Source organism: Aspergillus vadensis, assembly GCF_003184925.1.
Source record: "Aspergillus vadensis CBS 113365 unplaced genomic scaffold BO88scaffold_3, whole genome shotgun sequence".
NCBI lineage: Eukaryota > Fungi > Ascomycota > Eurotiomycetes > Eurotiales > Aspergillaceae > Aspergillus > Aspergillus vadensis.
This window is the reverse complement of record NW_020292041.1, coordinates 1,680,368-1,697,498: the sequence shown is the minus strand read 5'-3', so window position 1 is coordinate 1,697,498 and position 17,131 is coordinate 1,680,368. Positions and strand designations below refer to the sequence as shown.

Sequence of the window (17,131 nt, the reverse complement as noted above, 5' to 3'; positions counted from 1 at the left end):
TAGATGGGTAGTTGTTAGTGGATGATGCGGAGTTATGGGGCCGAGGGTCCAGTGACGTCGGGCAACTCCCACTACTTACTGGTTACTTATCGATCAGGTCTGGTATTACTGTGTTGGGCATGTGACGTGCAGATGGATGCAGATACGGGATTGTTCTGGTTGGTTGGTTGGGTTGTCACTACGTGGTGGGGTAAAAGTATAAGAATCAAAATCAGAGTACTACGTAGTATGAAGTGCAATTTAAATGGTATAATATTGGTCTATCGGTCCGTGGTTGTAGTGGGTAAATAGTAGTAGTGTATCTAGTATGTACGCTGTGCCAGTACAAACAAAGGAAATAAGGAAAGAATCATCCCAACAGTGTCCGACGCTGATAACCGAATGATGAACTGGTGTGTCGCAGAATGGTATCTTAAAGAACAGAACGAAGCGAAGCCACTTGTATACTGCTGCTGCTGAGGGTATATCAAGTCCACGTTCCCGATGAGCAAGCACGCCAGTCAAGAAAGCAGATCCCCGTCCCAGGAAACATAACAATAGAAAGATAAAAGAAATGTATCACAAAGGAAAGGTAAGAATATAAAAAGCTTCCCGCGCTGATAGCGGGGTATTCGAGCAGTAGGTATCAATCACACGCAGCAGCAATCCAGTGAGCCAAGCCCAAACCAAACGCGCTCAAATGCAATCCGGTGATAATGAGAATAAAAATGAAGAATCAAGGACAACGCTCACGCGCCTGTATTCCGTTGCGGTGCGAAAAATGCATCCCGTCGCTTATATCGAAATCAAATCAGAGTATTACTTTTGGGTTTCCTATGTCGGTATAGGATGTAGAGTCGAAGTTGTGTCCGTTCTAAGCTGAGGTCGGTCGGCGAAGAATCTCCTCGCAGTTGGCGTCAAAGCGCATGTTCCATAACCGAATGCTGTTCATCAACTTCTCCGTGCTTTCTAGCTCGCGGTCCCGGCCGAAGATCGTTTCCACAAACTCGCAGCCCGCGTTACGGCCCATCGAGACCGTCTTGCCACCCTCGCGCTTGGCGGCCTTCCACATGAACTGTTCACATGTCTTCAGCAGCTTCTTGAATCGCACCCACAGGCGTTCGCCACTTTCCAGAAAATCCGCAACCGTCTCACGCGCATCGCGGCGCTTGATGCGATCGATGCATTCGTCTGCCCGTTTCACCTTACCGGCCAACTTGATCAACAACAACCACAGATCGCCTGCGACATCTGCCATAGGAGTCGACGCGCCGTGGTGGAATACTGTCCAGTCGTAGATCCACTTGCCCAGCGAGTTGGCGTCGAATACACTGCCCAGTAGGATGATGGGCATTTCCGTCGGATCCCAGTTCTTGATCGAGTATCCCTCGGGGATACCGGCCCGCGCAGCGTCCTCTTCGGTGGCCTTTGGCGGCGGCTTGGCCGCGGGTGCAGGCTTGGGCTTGGACGGCGTCCGAGTGGAGGTAGATTGGCGACGCGCCCGGGCGCGTTTGGCGGAATCGACATCATCTTGGGCAGGAACCTGGTTATAGTAAAAGTATTGATCAGTGGGTGGCTTTGGCTTGCGCGGAGGCGTCGTTGGTTTGCGACGGGGAGGACTGGGTTCCTCGCGAAAGACGTATCGGGGGGCGTCATCGTATGCATCGTCGACCACATCCACAAAGATGGGTCGCTTGTGCGATGGCGGAGCGCCAGCGGACTCCCACGGACCGGCGGGCGCACCAGCCATGGTACTGCGACGACGGTGATAGCCACCAAAAGAAGCACTTACAGGATCGTGCTTGCGCGGTGGCGTGCCATGCTCCGGCATCGCTTCATAGATTCCATGGCCATACCCGGAATACCATCCTGCCGTTTCCCTAGGACCGGCGTAGCTGGCTTTGCGATTATGGCGCTTCGAGGGGCCACGAGGCGAGGCGTAGGGACTGGCAAATTGGGTGGCGTAATAGGCGTAGTGAGGCGAGGTGGGAGGGGAGGTCATGTAGTCGTAGGAAGACCACCCGGGGTGAGGACTGGGATAATGGTACATTATCGAGAAAGGCGCATAAAAATCGAGGCTGCAAACGGCGAGGCGAGATACGAAACGAGAACTTTTTATGGGTGGAAAGAGTCCCAGAAGCACGACAATCGCTAGAGGTATAGAAAGCAAACAGCAAACAACAAAAAGCACAACCCAGGTATATTATACAGGATATCGTTCAACAAGCCGATCGACGCCGGGTTTAAAAGGACAACGGAATCGGGATAGCGATAATGACGATGATGACTGAGGAAGAGGACCGTCACCGAGGCACGGTTTCTAGGGGAGAGGAGGAGGCGATTTGTATGTGCTGAGAGTGCATTTGAACGTTGTCGCTAACCGAACGGTGTGCGGGCAAAGGCGGCTGGCTGTGGAAGGAATGCCTGGGGATCTCCGGGGGGCAAACAGAGATCAAACGATGGGAAGTGTGCGTTAAGGAACGCTGTGACCTCTTGAGAGGTATATAGTATATACAACTGAGAACAGCGATAAGCCGGGGACTTCCAGGAGGCGACCCAAGGAAGGGATGCGACAGGGGAGAGTAGGTGTAAGAGGGAGAGTAGTATATAGATAGGAAGAACCCAAGAAGGGTGTTGTGTGTGTGTGGAAGGGGAGTCACAGAGGAGCCAACCGGTTTTGTACGGACGGCAAAGACAGAAAAGACAGAAAGAAAGGGCACGGGCGCTGCGGTAAACTTGGTAAGGAGTGGGGCTCCCAGGTATAATCCCGTCGGTAATTAATCTTTCCAGACTTGCTCTTGCGCTGCGGCGGAGTCACGCTAGTGGGTTAGTGGGCTTAGTGCGGTGGATTTAGTTCGTCTCTTAGTGACTTGCTGTTGAAAGTTACCGTCATGTCACGTCTGTTGCGTTTGCTGACCATACGGTAAAGTATTGCTGAGGGTGTGGTTTCAGGCCCAACCACCACCAGAAAGCAAAAAGGATGAATGGGCGAGGGATGGCCAGGGAGGGTGAAACCCAAACAAGTACGAGTATCAATAGAAGAGATAGTATCCAGTAGTAGGAGAGTTTAATACTGCAGGATATTGGAAACGTCTCATCCCATCCAGACTGTTGCAAAGTCAGTCAGGACAAGACCAGACAAGGCTGGACACATTCCCTCAAGAAATCGCCGCAGAGTATCATCCTAGGACCAACAGCGACCCGTGCTTTAATATACCCATTATCAGGTCCCCCTCTCTGCGGCATGAAGATGAATCATCCGATTGATGGGCGCCATTGCAAGAGTCATCTGAACCGCTCTGTTGGGCATCCCGCGTTCGCTCCCTGACTGGGCGACACGATGAAACAGGCAACGGCAGGCTCGCTACGGAAAATAATGCGCAGAGGGGATCCTCAGATTCTCAAGTCCAGTCATCTTCTTCAACATGTCTGTCTATCATGCTCGATAAGAACTACCGCGGCGCATTGCTATTGGCGAGCCCATCACTCCGCCGCCGCTGCGTTCCTCAGCAGGCGTGCGTACCTACAGTGGGAGCCTGCCGCATAGCAAGGAGCACATCACGTTTTCGGGGCGAAAGAATGTGAGTCATGGTCACGTTGCCACAGGTGGCTCAGTCGTGAGTAAGAGATATTAATATCTTTCAAGGCAGTCATCGTGAGATGGACACTCACTCTCTTATACAGAGCTTGTCCTACCTGGGTGCCTAGCACTGTGGCGAGGTCAAGTAGGAGCCTACAATGTCTCTGGCAGCACCTCTATATGGAAAGAGCCATGCTGGGCATGCTACCGAAGGAGCCGAACCTACAGAGTGACTGCATCTCCGGCATGGGGCCAGTCCATGGTCCAAAGTACTGTACATCAATAGATATGCTGATCTGGCGCGCACGATTATCGACGGTCGGTTCCATGGACAGTGTGCGGATGAGCCCGTCGGTAATCCATGGTTGCGATCCGGGGTCCGCGAACAAGCTCAACTGGTCGAACCAGTGGAACCATAAGGCATGGAATATCTGACTCCCTCAAAGCCACGAGCCATCGCATGGTTGTTGGGCAACAGCTGGAGTGGATGGGCGTTGCGGATGGGCGTTACCGCTGCCGACCAGCTGGGCAGCAACCACACCCTCTTCATATCGGACGACGCCTGTTGGACAGACCGCAATTTGCGAGTCGAACGCGGTAGTTTAAAAATTCGTAGGATCTGAAATCCGGGCATTTGTCTGGCGAACACTTTTGTGAAACTTCCAGGACACTCAAGCTGTCTGAGCTCTAGACTATTGAAGACTGCATAGTGTTGGCGTCTCTCGAATGTGATAGACGCCGTTGCCCAATACGGACAGGCAGGCAGGCAGACAGAAAGATAGACCGAGGGGAACAGCAAAGTACTTAGCGCCTTCAAGTTCCCAAGCGACCACAAGACTTACTAGTTCTGCTACTAGCAGGAAGTACTAGTAGTAGTTCAGTTCAAATCCGTAGGGCCAGTCCCCGGGCGGACTTCCAATTAGCAATCGGCCTTCCCCGGTGTCAAGACTTCCACGCAATCAGCGACCGGGAAAGTAGCGAATTCTGTGGCCCCTGGCAGATAGGCAACCCTTCTTTGAAAGCTGGCTGGCCAGAGGATCTTTGCAAGGTCACACATGGCGCTCTGGGTTAAAGCAGGTCAGAAAAGTATGTGATCATGGTTACGTGGTGGCGTTAGCCTGTCGGGACGGGAGGAGTCACAATATTAAAGAGTATCCTGAGCCATATCAGAAACCTTAAGAGGGATGGAGTCCTCATCATCGAACTTGGCTGAATCTGAGCGACCACTTGCATTGCGATGACCACCATTGGATAAACCCTGCCGGACGCGGGATCAAGTCCGGGTGCCGCTGAGCTCCGCTCGGCGTCAACGGTTCGAATGCATAGATGAATTGCGGTGATAGTGTCCTGATTGGGAGGGGGAGATACGGTCCGCCAATCTACTTGGTTCTCTCATTGTATACTGAGATGCGAGAATACTACTCGAAATGACCTATCGCACTGGCAGATATTTCCAATGTATGCTACACAACATGGCGGTGATAAAATCCCTACTGACTAACTCTCTCACCTCATCGTTCGCACCGCCGAATGTGGAAGGCCTCCAGAAAGGATGGTCAGCAAAGTAAATCAAAGTCAAACAAGCACCCCCACAGGGCCAGTCCCACCATCAGAGTTTTCACCGTCCCTTGCTCGGGGAGCCGATGATCTAGTCTAGACTGTGCCGTGTGCCTTGATAGTCTCGCTCTTATTTTTAATTATTCCTTTCAGCTGGTGTTGCTTTCCTTCTGGAAGATGCCTTCAATTACGCTGCAGCCTGTATGGTATGGTACATACAAGGACCCCATGTACCTTTGTCCCGAAATTAATGCAAATATTTGGCCCTTGATCACATTTCAGGCCAGACCCATAGAATGCCAGAATGTCCCCAGCCGATACTCCAAATATTGATACACAAATCCACATTAATCTATCTCACAACACAACACAACACAACAGTAAATACTAAATAGCAACCTAACTTCGACCACAAACCAATCCATCTAATTCATTTCCAACAACTTCCTCCCAACTAGCACACACCCTCTCCCTCCCTCCCTCCCTCCCTCCCTGCCTGGAAAATAAGCAACCTCAGCACAAGCAACTAAGCCCCTGCATATCCTAGACCTCCCCAGCCGCATGCCGATCGCGCGGCCGGAATTTGAGTCTCATTTCCGCCCATCCTTTCACACAATACCCATTGGATTAGAATTTAAGACCTGTGCCCTGTGACTCTCCTCGTAAATGTGTGCGCCTGACTCAGCCCTTGCCCTGAGCCCTAACATAATTGGGAGTGATTGGCGAACTAATCGTTTTACTCCGTACACTGCACCAGGTTATGTTGGATTGATGCCTTATGTGGTATCCATCCATGCATGCGCTTCGAAGGATCATACCAGAACAAAGTACACTAGTACTTTAGTTTTTGTTCTGAACATTCCTCGTTCCCACATGGTTTGATTATTAAATTCCGAGCGCGTGTTAACTAGCCTATCATTTCTTTCGTATACCAGTTAACATAACAAGATGCCGCCGCTTGGGAGCCTAAGGTCAACAAAGCCCGACACGTCTGCAGGTTTCCGCTGCCGCAGGTGTGGAGGATCGTGATCGTGTTGGTTATGTTAGGTCAGGTAGGCAGTACTAGACTAAGTACTGTGTAAGGATTACGCACTGTGGTTGTACTGCTTGATGAGTGTAACCGCTGCAGGAAATGTTTTGCGTTTGGCTCTAAACACCAGGTTCATGGATGTATGGTTTGCTTGGCAGATAGGTTACGTCAATATGCTAGGGATGCACGTGGAATATACTACGCTACATCAAAGTAGTGTTGGATGATGGCCAATAGATGTTTCATTGGTTGCAGTGTGCTCGAGTTAATGCTATTACATCTGTTTATACAGCTACGTATGGTTTCGAACCTCGATGGAACATCCAGACTAAGAAGTGATATATTCTTTATATATGCTCGATAGTATATGTAAGTACTAGAAGAAACCAGATAACCACCAATCTACACTGCTTAGTGCCACATATACTTATCTGCCACCTACGCCAGTCGCAGCGTACCAACTATACACATAACCAACAATCCGCACCAATACTTCCCATACCACACAACGTCAAAACAAGAAAATGACAATGAATACCATAAGATCAAGAAATATATCGAGTATCCACATCCAAGTCCTCCATAATTCCCACCACCAACATACCACCAACACCAAGTAACTACTTAGATAGACAGACAACAAGTAGTAACACGATGTACCCACTCCAATCCACCCAACCCTCTCCCCATCCCATAAATACCACTAAGAAAATCATGTATGTACATACCATACCTCCACCTCCACCATCACCACCAAGTTCAATAGATACATAGTGACCGACCCCATGTCATCCCCCCCTCTCTCTACCCCTCTTTTTAATCTCTACAGTCTACAACTACATCAACCTACTTTACTACCATGTACGGAGTACACTACAATTAACCGCCAACCTAACCCAGCCCCAACCACACCCTTGTTCTTAGTACTCTCCCCGGCGTAGTCAACCACCAAGTAAAACCGAAACCCCCGCCACACGGGAAGACCTAGGGGATAAGACCCCCCGAATAGCCGCCGAAGTTGATTGAATCTCATCTCATCACTATCACATTGGCATCATCCCGGCCATCATCCATCACCCCCGCCTCTGGAATTCCGGGGGGCAGATGACCGACCCTACTAAGGATAGGTATTATGGGTTGATTACTTCTTGTGTACTAGTTCAGTGGGAAGTGATGTAAGTAACCCCTCATGTACACTACCTACTTCCGTGAGTAGTATCTATCTATCTATCTCTTAGAATAGATTGTTCTGGTTCCGATCGATCACGTCGCATCTGTTCTTGTCTCGTGGAGCCCAGGCAAGACAAGGCTAGACAAGGCAAGGCAAGGCTCGTCACGCTCAGCGATGCGCCCTATCTTCCATGTCTCCGGTGGTGGTGGTGGGATGACGAAATCTGACTGAGTTATTATCTAAGAAGCATGTAGTAGTCAAGTATTTAGTTGACTACCTAGAGTATGGCTATGGCTATGTGCATGTGCATCACTACTATAAGTAAGTACTATACATAGAATAGTATAAGCCGTCACTGCCACTGCCACTACCACTACTGCATTAACCACATACTTAATTGGTACTAACTACATACATACTAACCGATATTGTAGCCTACATAGTAAACAATAGTATTGGCGCAGCACGACACACTACACTATACCCTCATAACCAAAACCCAACCCAACACAATCAAATTGAAAGAACCCCTCCGTCTTCTCTCCTGGAATTTAGGCACTCACTCACTCACTCAATCATCACTACAGCAGCAGACCACTACAGAGTACCGAGTGGACACCTCTCCCACACAAAGGACAGAGAAGTCTGCCTCCACCCAACAAATGAGCATCTGACACGCAGGCCCGAAACTCAACCCCAACTCAAAATTTTCCGACGTACTTGCGCTCGCCGCTCGGGAGATGCCCGGTTGCCCGTAAGTACTTTACTTTGTGGGTTTGTTTGGGTGGGTATGTTAGGCTGGGGTTGCTGGAGGGACCGTCAGATTGGAGTAGACGTATCGTATCATCTATCATCGATGGGAGAGGGCGGGGGTTCTGACAGATGACAGAAGGTTTACGGAGAATTTTACGCAGTAGGCTACGTAGTATCGTGATGGTATGTATGTATCGACGGATTCTGTGGAAAGTGGGAACGGATCTAGTGCGATGGGTCCGGTGGTGGGGGCTTGCTGGCTGGCGGTGGATGTTGTGGCCCGAAGGGTCAGGTTGCGATAGATACTGTGTGCAGTGTGCACCATACTGTGTGTACGTAGTGAGGAGGGTATTGCATTATGTTCATTAGATTTCGCTAATATGATTACCTCTATATTGTTATTGGTTCTGCAACTGAGGCTGGAATCGTCTCTTTGATGCACGTATCCGTCTGGTCACGTCATACAGTCATATATTCGTCCTCCGCGCGTTTGGTTTGCATCGCCTCGTGCCAGCGGAATCCCTGCTTCCGAGAGACAGAGGGCAGTGTCGGAGACATGAATGCCTCATGCTGGGAGGAGGCCCAGCTTCCAGGCGGGAGAAATGTAACCTCGCTTACGGTCCCGTTGGCGGTTGCCTGCAAGCCAAAATCAAGGGATGAGACAGCAGGAAGTCCATCCGCAGCAGGGTTCTCTGCCCAGATCTTCTCCAGCAGCTGCAGGCAGGAGAGGTTGTTAAAGAACCCAGAGTCTCTGGATAGATCTTTGCACCGTTGGCGGATAATGGCGCGATGATCGGCACGCACGCACTCAGACCCGGTGATGAATAGTGGCCACAGGAGATACGCGTCAGACTGGACAGTCATAATGTGACTCATTATGTGTTGCACAATGTTTTGGATACGAGGGTGATCGGACGGTAGGTCTGGATAGGCGAGTCGTTCACTGTACAAGATCGCCGCATGACGGAATGACTCAGAGATGTGTATGATGTCCTTCAGATTGTGAGTTGCGACCACCGGCTGGTCTGTCGGCGATGAAGGGGGCGAGATGTAGGCGTGGCTGGTTGTAAAGAGAGGCGAATCCGATTGCGATCGGTGGGGAACAAAACGCCAGGACTCAAGCTTCTGTCGGAGAGAATACCATTCCGCCCAGAACGCCGGCGGCAGCTGTGCTCCGTTACGACCACCAGGCGGCGGCGGCGGCAATGAAAATGTAAAGGGACCGGACGAAGTGGCTAGATTGTTCGATGGAAAGAACGCCATCGAGGGCGGGAGAGTAGTGGATGGCATATGGATGTCTGGTGGCGTAGATGTGCGGACTTCTTGATTTTGACTCAGAAGGTTCAAACGACCTAGCTGCGCTACGATTCTGAAAAGTCCGGCATCACATCCCGCCAGATTTTCCAGTCCCCATTCGCCGTCCGAGGCGGCGGTGATATCCAGGCAAGCACCGCGAAGCTGTACCTCGCGGTCATTGGTGGTGGCGGTCATCGTGTCAATCCATGTGAACATCCGAACAAACCATTTCAGCTCGTCCGACATGCAAGGTGAGTTGCACAGTCGGATGGCTAACAATTTCGTCACCCCCGCAAACTGCGTCTTGAATTGAGCGACCCCTGTATCACACCCATGGAATAGACAGAGGATGAGTAAGGTCGCCAGGACAGAGTCAGAAAGCCTCTGGTGCGGATCGGCCAATTCCCGATTCAAAGCAGAGACCGCCATGCCTCGATGATACTGCTCTTCCTGGGCATATTCTTCAGGCATCCTGATACCAGCCCGGTCCTGTAATGCTCCATCGGTCAAGGCTTGGTGGGCCAAGGACGACATGCGCCCCGGCAAGGTTCGCTCCGTCGCTCTCATTCCTCGTTCGCGTCGCTGTCGCAGATTACAGCTGGCCAACGTAGCGATGGCCTCTTGGAGCGATGTGCTTTGCTGCGCCAGTCGAAGAACATACGTTCGAAAAGGGTTGGTTGGACTATCGAATGCCACAATCATCGGAGCAATGACTTCGGCATAATAACTGATTAGGTATCGGAGTCGAGGTGTACGTCCCACGGAACGTGCCAGCAGTTGCTGAGACAATGATGGCGGCTGGCAAGTACTCATACGGGGTGAAACCTCGTCATAACAGGTTTCTTCATTTTGCTCATCTGGAGCATTATCATTCTGTTTCGGGGCCTGGGCTGGCCATGGACACTGTATTGGTACTGGTGTTTGTTGTGGCCCCATCCAGGTCCTTGATGGATCAGGGTTTGAAATCCATGGGGCATGGCACTGTCTCGGAGAATCGGTCTTTGTCGCACGTGAGGAATAAGAATTATAGAAATTTGGCGAAGCATGGGAATCCACCGTATAGTACTCCGGTGAGCACGCCCGGCGTTGTGAAGCAGTTGAAACCGAGACGGATCCATGCTCGGCAAGCCCAGTGGCTGAAGAACGCTGCTTATCATGTCGCCGCTTTTCTGCGGCTGTGTCAAGAGACGGTTGCGATTTCGACGCTGTCCGTGGTCCTGTCACACGGGAAAGCTTCGGAGGTGCGACCGCAGGCTGTGCCCCGGTCACGGGGAGGGACAACCCTCGAAGCTTTCCTCGACTGGCAACTCCTACGCCCCATGTCAACGCGGTCTTGTACCCCGCGCAATTGCGGGCGCTGTCCAGGCACTGGGAACAATATGGGCGACGACGGTCGCAGGGAGTGCCCTGTCGGGCGCAAGTAAAGCAATCATCAGCCGCTTGGCTTACGACCGTCCTCCTACGCCTTTTGCGGGGAGCTGGGGCGGAGACCGGCGGAGTTTTGCGGATTCGAGGCTTCGAAGTAGATTCCATAGCCGGATCCGACGCAGAGGTTGGCCAACTGCTAGGGTGCAGATACTAACTCGCCCAGGCAAGCAATGTGGAGATAACCCGGAATGCGGGGTCCCATAAGTGGTGCGAGGAGTTGACACGGCGGGCAGTAGCAGGCTAGCTAGTGGATTAGAATAGGCCAGGCAAAAGCAGGGCCAACACGATGTTGGGGGGTGGAAGATAATGTATCTAGTCGTCGGGATGAACAGGTCAGGAAAAAGCAAGAAAAGAAGAGCTAACGTCGGAGAGGGAGGGGGGCCACGCTTACGGTCGTTTATAATCGAATCACATCGGAAATCGATCTAGTTCGCGCAGGAGAGAGAAAGCGGATTTGGAGATGATGATAAGCGACGATCGTTGCGGCATCACCCGCCGTTAGGAGAGCAGCGCCGGAGATTAAGCCAGTATAAACTCGTTAGCGCCGAGTAGTCGAGGCTCAGCAGCCAACCGGTGAGTGGCGAGTGTCTTCGAACCCGCATTTTAAAGCGATCTTACTTGATGGCGGCCGAGTGTCGGCGAAATTGAGCCACCGTTTCAGATGGACCCAGAGGAGATGGGACAGTTCATAGCCGGTGCAGGATTAACTGGGTGCACAGATGAAGTTGGTTGTTGAAGATGGCGGCAGCACTCAAAAATGAAGGAGGAAGAAGGACTTGGCTGCCCCCAAATCTACGGCCGGAATAGGACTAGCGGGAGGTGTGCTTTGTTCAAGTTCGAATGTAACAAAAACTCAACCAGCAATTCAACTTCCTACTACCAACCCTACTTAACGATCAACTCTCCTCGATGCGAGGGCATTCTCATTCTTCATTCATTCCTCTCCCTTCTCCTCTTAAGTCTCCCCTCCAGTCGATCCAAGATTCCAGATTCCCCTTAACTTCTTAAGGTTTCGGTAGACCAAGCTAATGGGATCCACTGGTGAACTTTCCCTTCCACTTTCCACTCTGTCGGTTCGGTGGAACTGGCCCTTCCGCGGAGAGGAAGGGCCACATGCAGTCTTCAGTCTTCTCCTCCCCTTTTCCATTGCTACGGGTCGGGGTGGTGCCTTGGAACCCCTAATGGATCACTCGGGATGACTCCGACCACGAGGATGGAATAGGAAACTCCCTCGCACTTGGTATATTGGGATTGCCACCGGATGAAGATCGTGGGAAGCCAACCGGAGCCACGGCATACTCAATTATGCACCGCGTTATTAATAGCCGCGGGCAACGTAAGTGCGCGTTCTGCCACCGCCTGCTGGAAAAAGCATCCACGGTGCCTCCATCGCCTCCCCATCGCTGCCTGCTGAGCCACGTTGGACAAGCCTTCGTGGCCGCTGGAAACTTTACCTTGCGATATTCTAGCGTTTCCAGACCCTGCCAACACAGCCGTGCTTGATTGTCCCTTATCCTGACTACCGCGGCTTCTCCACCGCCATTCGCATTGCCCGTCGAACGAATCCGCCTCCCGCTGAATCTGGACTCGACCGAGCTTGCCAGCCATGTTGATGGATTGCTAAAGCGATCTTCTCTGATTTTATCTGAATTGTCCACCCTGCCGGCCGACCGCCGAAGAGTACTCCCTCCATACACAGCGAGCTGGTAGAATCACCTCGAACCTTCAAAGCTATATCTCTATACCCCTAGCTCTGCCCCCGGGCAGCGAACATAGTCATGCCGGTTCTTCGACCAGGTAAATTGAAATCGATAATCTCGGCCACGGGTGCGCTGCTACTCATTTGCACCGTGTATATCTATTGGGCCCCGCCTCCCGCCTCAGTAGTCCCTAGCACCGCCTTCGAGGTCCCTCTCGCCGAACGTCAGAATGCCTTTTGGAAGGTCTTGAACCCGATATTGCAAGGACATGCCCCAAATACTCCTACTCCAAAGCGCCTGGCGGACGTAAGCGCAGTTCACTTCAATGCTACGACGACCGATTCGCGACCTGATTTGACCATAATCGAGGATGGCGATTTACAAGCGATGGAAGAGGCTCATGCGGGTTATATTGAGGAGTGTCGCAAGTCTGAACGGCTGCGACCAATACATACTCCGGGCACGCGTGGCATAGTGTCCACAGCGGGGGCTTCCTATTTTCCAGTTTTCTTGTCCTCTCTACGAATGCTTCGACGACTGGGGTCAACGTTGCCGGTGGAGGTGTATATGAAGGATAAAAGCGAATATGAAAAACAAATCTGCGATGAGATCCTTCCGGATCTGGGTGCGCGCTGTCTTGTTCTCTCGGATATCGTTGGCAAGGGAGCCATTGAGCATTATCAGCTCAAAATCTTCGCAGTTCTATTCTCCTCGTTTGAAGAGGTTATCTGGATGGACGCAGACTGCTTCCCGCTCCACAAGCCTGAAGTTTTGCTTGAGTCGGAACCATTCAGCTCCAAGGGGTTGGTCACCTGGCCGGACTTTTGGATCTCCTCGGCGTCCCCGCTGTACTTTAAAATCTCGCGGCAAGAAATGCCAGCGCTGTCGGAGCGCGCGTCATCGGAAGCGGGCGTCTTTCTGGTATCAAAGAAGACACATCAGTTGACCCTGCTCCTCGCTGCTTACTACAACTACTACGGTCCGTCACATTATTTCCGGCTATTATCGCAAGGCGCACCCGGCGAAGGCGATAAGGAGACCTTCCTCCATGCTGCCACCGCCGTCGGAGAGCCTTTCTACGCTGTGAGCGAGCGGGTTCAGGCAGTCGGTCACACGAAGCCGGGCGGTATTGCGGGTTCTGCGATGGTGCAGACTGACCCGGCCGAGGATTATGCGTTGACCAGTGCGAACAAATGGCGCGTGAAAGATGAGTCCGTGGCCAAGGCCCCCCATGCTTTCTTTATCCACGCCAACTACCCCAAGTTCAATCCTGGTGAAAAAGTATTTGGCATGAAGTGGGAGACCACGCCGACGCTCCGCCCCGATGGTACGGACGGACGGGCATGGCTGGCGGCAGAATCTACCGTTCAGCGATTTGGATACGATGTTGAGAAAGCGTATTGGGAGGAGATCAAAAACATCAGTTGCGACCCTGCCATCAGCTTCCGGACATGGGAGAGGAAGGATGAAATCTGCGACAGGGTGGAGAGCTACTGGGCGAATGTGTTCGCCGAGCCGCATGATGACGACCCCAAGTTCACTGACGAAAGCTGAATTGGCCGCATTATACTGCGATGCTGAGCCTTGAGACATCACTGGGTAACCAGTTATGCCATGCTGTTTATGATCGACACGGTTGCTTATCAGCAGTATTGTTAATAATCTTCTGTTCTTTTTCTGGTTACATATTCATACCATTGGGTGTATAATATTGGTTGATGCCATGGCATCCCAACTTTTTGTTTGTTGATACCCTGGCGCTCCGAACGAAGAACCGAAGTATAACTCCAGTTCTATAACTTCAATAAAACACACACGGGCTAGTAATATACTACACACTCTGAAAAATAAATACTTGTAGTGAAGTAGAAGTTAACCATTGTAAATAATAGTGTCATGCTATCGCCCCAGGCGTCAGCCATTCATGCAGTCATTCGAACAGGATATAGTATAAAGCTTTTCCATCCGTCCTTCCTTCCAAATCCCAATCATTACATCATTTATTTCTTGATACCCTTCTCACGCAAGCGCTGCTCATCCTCAGCCTGCAATTCGGCATCGATCTGAGCACCCTTGGAAGGCTGGTTGCCGTGCACCTTGGCCTGCAGACAAAAAGTCAGCATCCTGGAAATTTGATCAACTGGGTAAGAGGACATAAGAAACATACCGGCTTAGTAGGATCCTGCTTGCTGAGCTCAGCCTCAGGGTTCTGGACAAAGTTGTGGTGGTGGTCGCTCTCGGGCTTGCGTTCTTGCGAGGCAAGCTTGTTGCCGATGGAGCGCTGGTCCTCTGTTTAATTCTCGTTAGTACTATGTCTCCCGAGGGGATGGAGGATAAGAGGGGGAAAGAAGGAAGGGGCATGCATACTCGAATCAAGGTTCTTGTGGCTGTTCTTCTGACCCTCTGCGTAGCGGTTCTGCTCGTTGATCTCAGACTGGGGCACGTTGCGCTGGTCACCGGCTTCGTAGACGGCGCGGCTGCCGACGCTGGATTGGCCTGCTCCGGAGGAAGACATTGTGTATGTTTGTGATAGGAGAATTGAGTTGATTTCTGTGAAAAGGGGATAGAATCGAGGAGTGTTTGTTGATTGTTGATTGTTGTTGTAGAGTTACATTTGCTACGAGGACGAAGAACAGCGTTTATATAGAGTCAGGGTTGGGGGAGAATCTGGGTGATAGTTGTGATGTCATATGGCAGTCGCTGAGATCATAGTACCCATGGACTGTGTGGGTCAAAGCCAAAGCTGGGCATGCTTCTGCTTGTCCCTTGGCTGGAACAAGCCCTCATCATATTCTTCTTCGATGATGTAGTTGGGTCCATTCTGGTGTTGCATTTCGGTGAAGTCTTGTGGTGTGCAAGCTAGTTTGTACCTGACTGAGTAATGGGGTGGTGGTGAACTCAGCTATGCATCCTTACATAACCGATATCGGCCGATTAGTTCCATTTCCGGCTAACATGGGGAAAGAACAGATACACGCGACTCACCTACACGACTAAGGATTAATGCATCTACAACGGGGCATAATGGCCCGCAACCCTTCGCGTCTGCTGTATGCGTCTCGTAGTCTGCAATTGACTACTAGTAGACGGCAATTCGGCACCAGTGTCTCCTCCATACTACCCCTCCTCTCCCCGCCCCGATACACGCCGCTCCGATCATCCTTAATATCATCAACACCACCATCTTCTTCTTCCCCTCTCACACATACTACTACTCCATCGACTCCCCTCCGAACCCTCACCACCAAAACTACCTCCAAAATGGCCACAACCACCACCCTCGACCCCCAATACGCCCAACTCTTCCAAACCCTGGAAACCCAATTCCAGACTACCACCCTCCCCCACGACAAATGGTACATCCTCGCCATCTCCACCCTCGTCGCAAACCCGGACCCCGAACGCGCCGACCAACTCTACCTCTACCTAACCTCCAAACCTGAATACTCGACCCCATCATCCCGCCAACACCTCATCCGGCGCATCCGCGAAGCCCTCATCAAAAGCGTGATAATAGTCGGGGTGTGCAAACCCATCGAAGCCATCCTCGCCATCAGCAAGCTCGAAGCGCCCGAAGACAAAGACTACACATTCACCCGGGAGGGCTGGCAATGCGACGAGGCGAATCACGAGCGCGGTGTGGCGTGGTTGGAGAAGCTGTATGCGCGGAATACATCGGGCACGTTGGATTTGTTTGCGGCGCATAAGGATTTCGCCTGGTTGTCGAAGGAGATTACCTACGGGTTGTTTTTGAGTGATCGGGGAGTGTTGGATGATTTGGATACCCAGTTGGTGGTGTTGCCGGCGATTATGAGTCAGAATTTGAGGATTGAGACGCATTGGCATATTAGGGGTACCAGACGGTTGGGGGTCAGTTTGGAGGATGTGAGGGTTTTGTGTGAGGGCGTTAAGCATGTTGCGGGGTTTTATGGGAGGGTGTTGGATAAGGTCCCTGGTGTGGAGGAGGTGGAGGGGGATGTTTGAGGGGGGAGGGGTTTGAGGGTTGGTTGGTTGTATATAGTTTGTACTTAGGTGGGGATAGACTTAGAGGGTGGTATATATTACTACTACTGTGGTAGATGGAGTATAGTGGCCGGGATTAGAATAGAGGTCATACTACAGATAGAAAGAGGGAATGAAACGCTATCACAGTTCTTTACAGGCTATGTTGATGACATTTCTTGACCACGGTCAGAAGAAAACATCCGAGAGTTAAAGAGTGTTATGTGAAGACTGTTACAATTCCATTATGGTAATTCAGGATTATTCTTGAGAAACTGTTCACAGTGAGAAAGATCAGGCCGCCTCATGTAAATAATCCCGGTGGTAGTGAGGAGAATGACCACAATAAATGATGATTATGATAAAGACAAGGCAACCCATTTACTTCTCCATTTCGGATGAAGTTCTTTCTTCTAGGTTCTATATGATCTACCTCTATGCACATCGAAATAGTGGTCTCTCATCTAGTGGATGTAGACAGACTATCATCGGGCATCTTGAATCCTTCAAACCAAGTCCAAGGATGGCTCCCTCCGCAAGTCATGGTAGTCTTTACCGCGTCTTATCATTTAATGGAAGCGATCAAATAACGCTGCCGTAGGTTTGTCAGTACGCACCTTAGCTGCGCTCAGGAA

At 51.2% G+C, this 17,131-nt stretch overlaps 6 protein-coding genes across 6 annotated transcripts; 2 read left to right on the top strand and 4 right to left on the bottom strand.

Moving 5' to 3' along the window:
• Window positions 1-853: 853 nt before the first annotated feature.
• BO88DRAFT_432835 (uncharacterized protein) lies at window positions 854-2,029 on the bottom strand (the record flags this gene model as incomplete). The annotated part of the gene is made up of 1 exon (XM_025709387.1): window positions 854-2,029. The coding sequence occupies one exon, from the start codon at window positions 2,027-2,029 to the stop codon at window positions 854-856; it is 1,176 nt and encodes a 391-aa protein (XP_025566866.1).
• Window positions 2,030-8,529: 6,500 nt separating this feature from the next.
• On the bottom strand, window positions 8,530-10,302 carry BO88DRAFT_332885 (fungal specific transcription factor domain-containing protein; the record flags this gene model as incomplete). The annotated part of the gene is made up of 1 exon (XM_025702742.1): window positions 8,530-10,302. One exon carries the CDS (start codon window positions 10,300-10,302, stop codon window positions 8,530-8,532), a length of 1,773 nt encoding a protein of 590 aa, XP_025566865.1.
• Window positions 10,303-11,746: 1,444 nt separating this feature from the next.
• On the bottom strand, window positions 11,747-12,046 carry BO88DRAFT_402122 (uncharacterized protein; the record flags this gene model as incomplete). Its single annotated transcript, XM_025706021.1, has 1 exon — window positions 11,747-12,046. The coding sequence occupies exon 1, from the start codon at window positions 11,939-11,941 to the stop codon at window positions 11,750-11,752; it is 192 nt and encodes a 63-aa protein (XP_025566864.1). The 5' UTR covers window positions 11,942-12,046.
• A 388-nt stretch (window positions 12,047-12,434) lies between these two features.
• BO88DRAFT_176596 (alpha-mannosyltransferase) lies at window positions 12,435-14,271 on the top strand. Its single transcript, XM_025701708.1, has one exon. It carries the CDS (start codon window positions 12,573-12,575, stop codon window positions 14,046-14,048), a length of 1,476 nt encoding a protein of 491 aa, XP_025566863.1. The 5' UTR covers window positions 12,435-12,572; the 3' UTR covers window positions 14,049-14,271.
• Window positions 14,217-15,009, bottom strand: BO88DRAFT_485352 (uncharacterized protein; the record flags this gene model as incomplete). The annotated part of the gene is made up of 3 exons (XM_025712338.1): window positions 14,217-14,596; window positions 14,662-14,783; window positions 14,862-15,009. The coding sequence occupies 3 exons, from the start codon at window positions 15,007-15,009 to the stop codon at window positions 14,495-14,497; spliced, it is 372 nt and encodes a 123-aa protein (XP_025566862.1). The 3' UTR covers window positions 14,217-14,494.
• Window positions 15,010-15,755: 746 nt separating this feature from the next.
• On the top strand, window positions 15,756-16,478 carry BO88DRAFT_332886 (uncharacterized protein; the record flags this gene model as incomplete). The annotated part of the gene is made up of 1 exon (XM_025702743.1): window positions 15,756-16,478. The coding sequence occupies one exon, from the start codon at window positions 15,756-15,758 to the stop codon at window positions 16,476-16,478; it is 723 nt and encodes a 240-aa protein (XP_025566861.1).
• Window positions 16,479-17,131: the final 653 nt, after the last annotated feature.

Excerpts from the sequence above, each read along its gene's own strand:
- BO88DRAFT_176596 (XM_025701708.1), top strand. The coding sequence starts at position 12,573 with ATGCCGGTTCTTCGACCAGGTAAATTGAAATCGATAATCTCGGCCACG.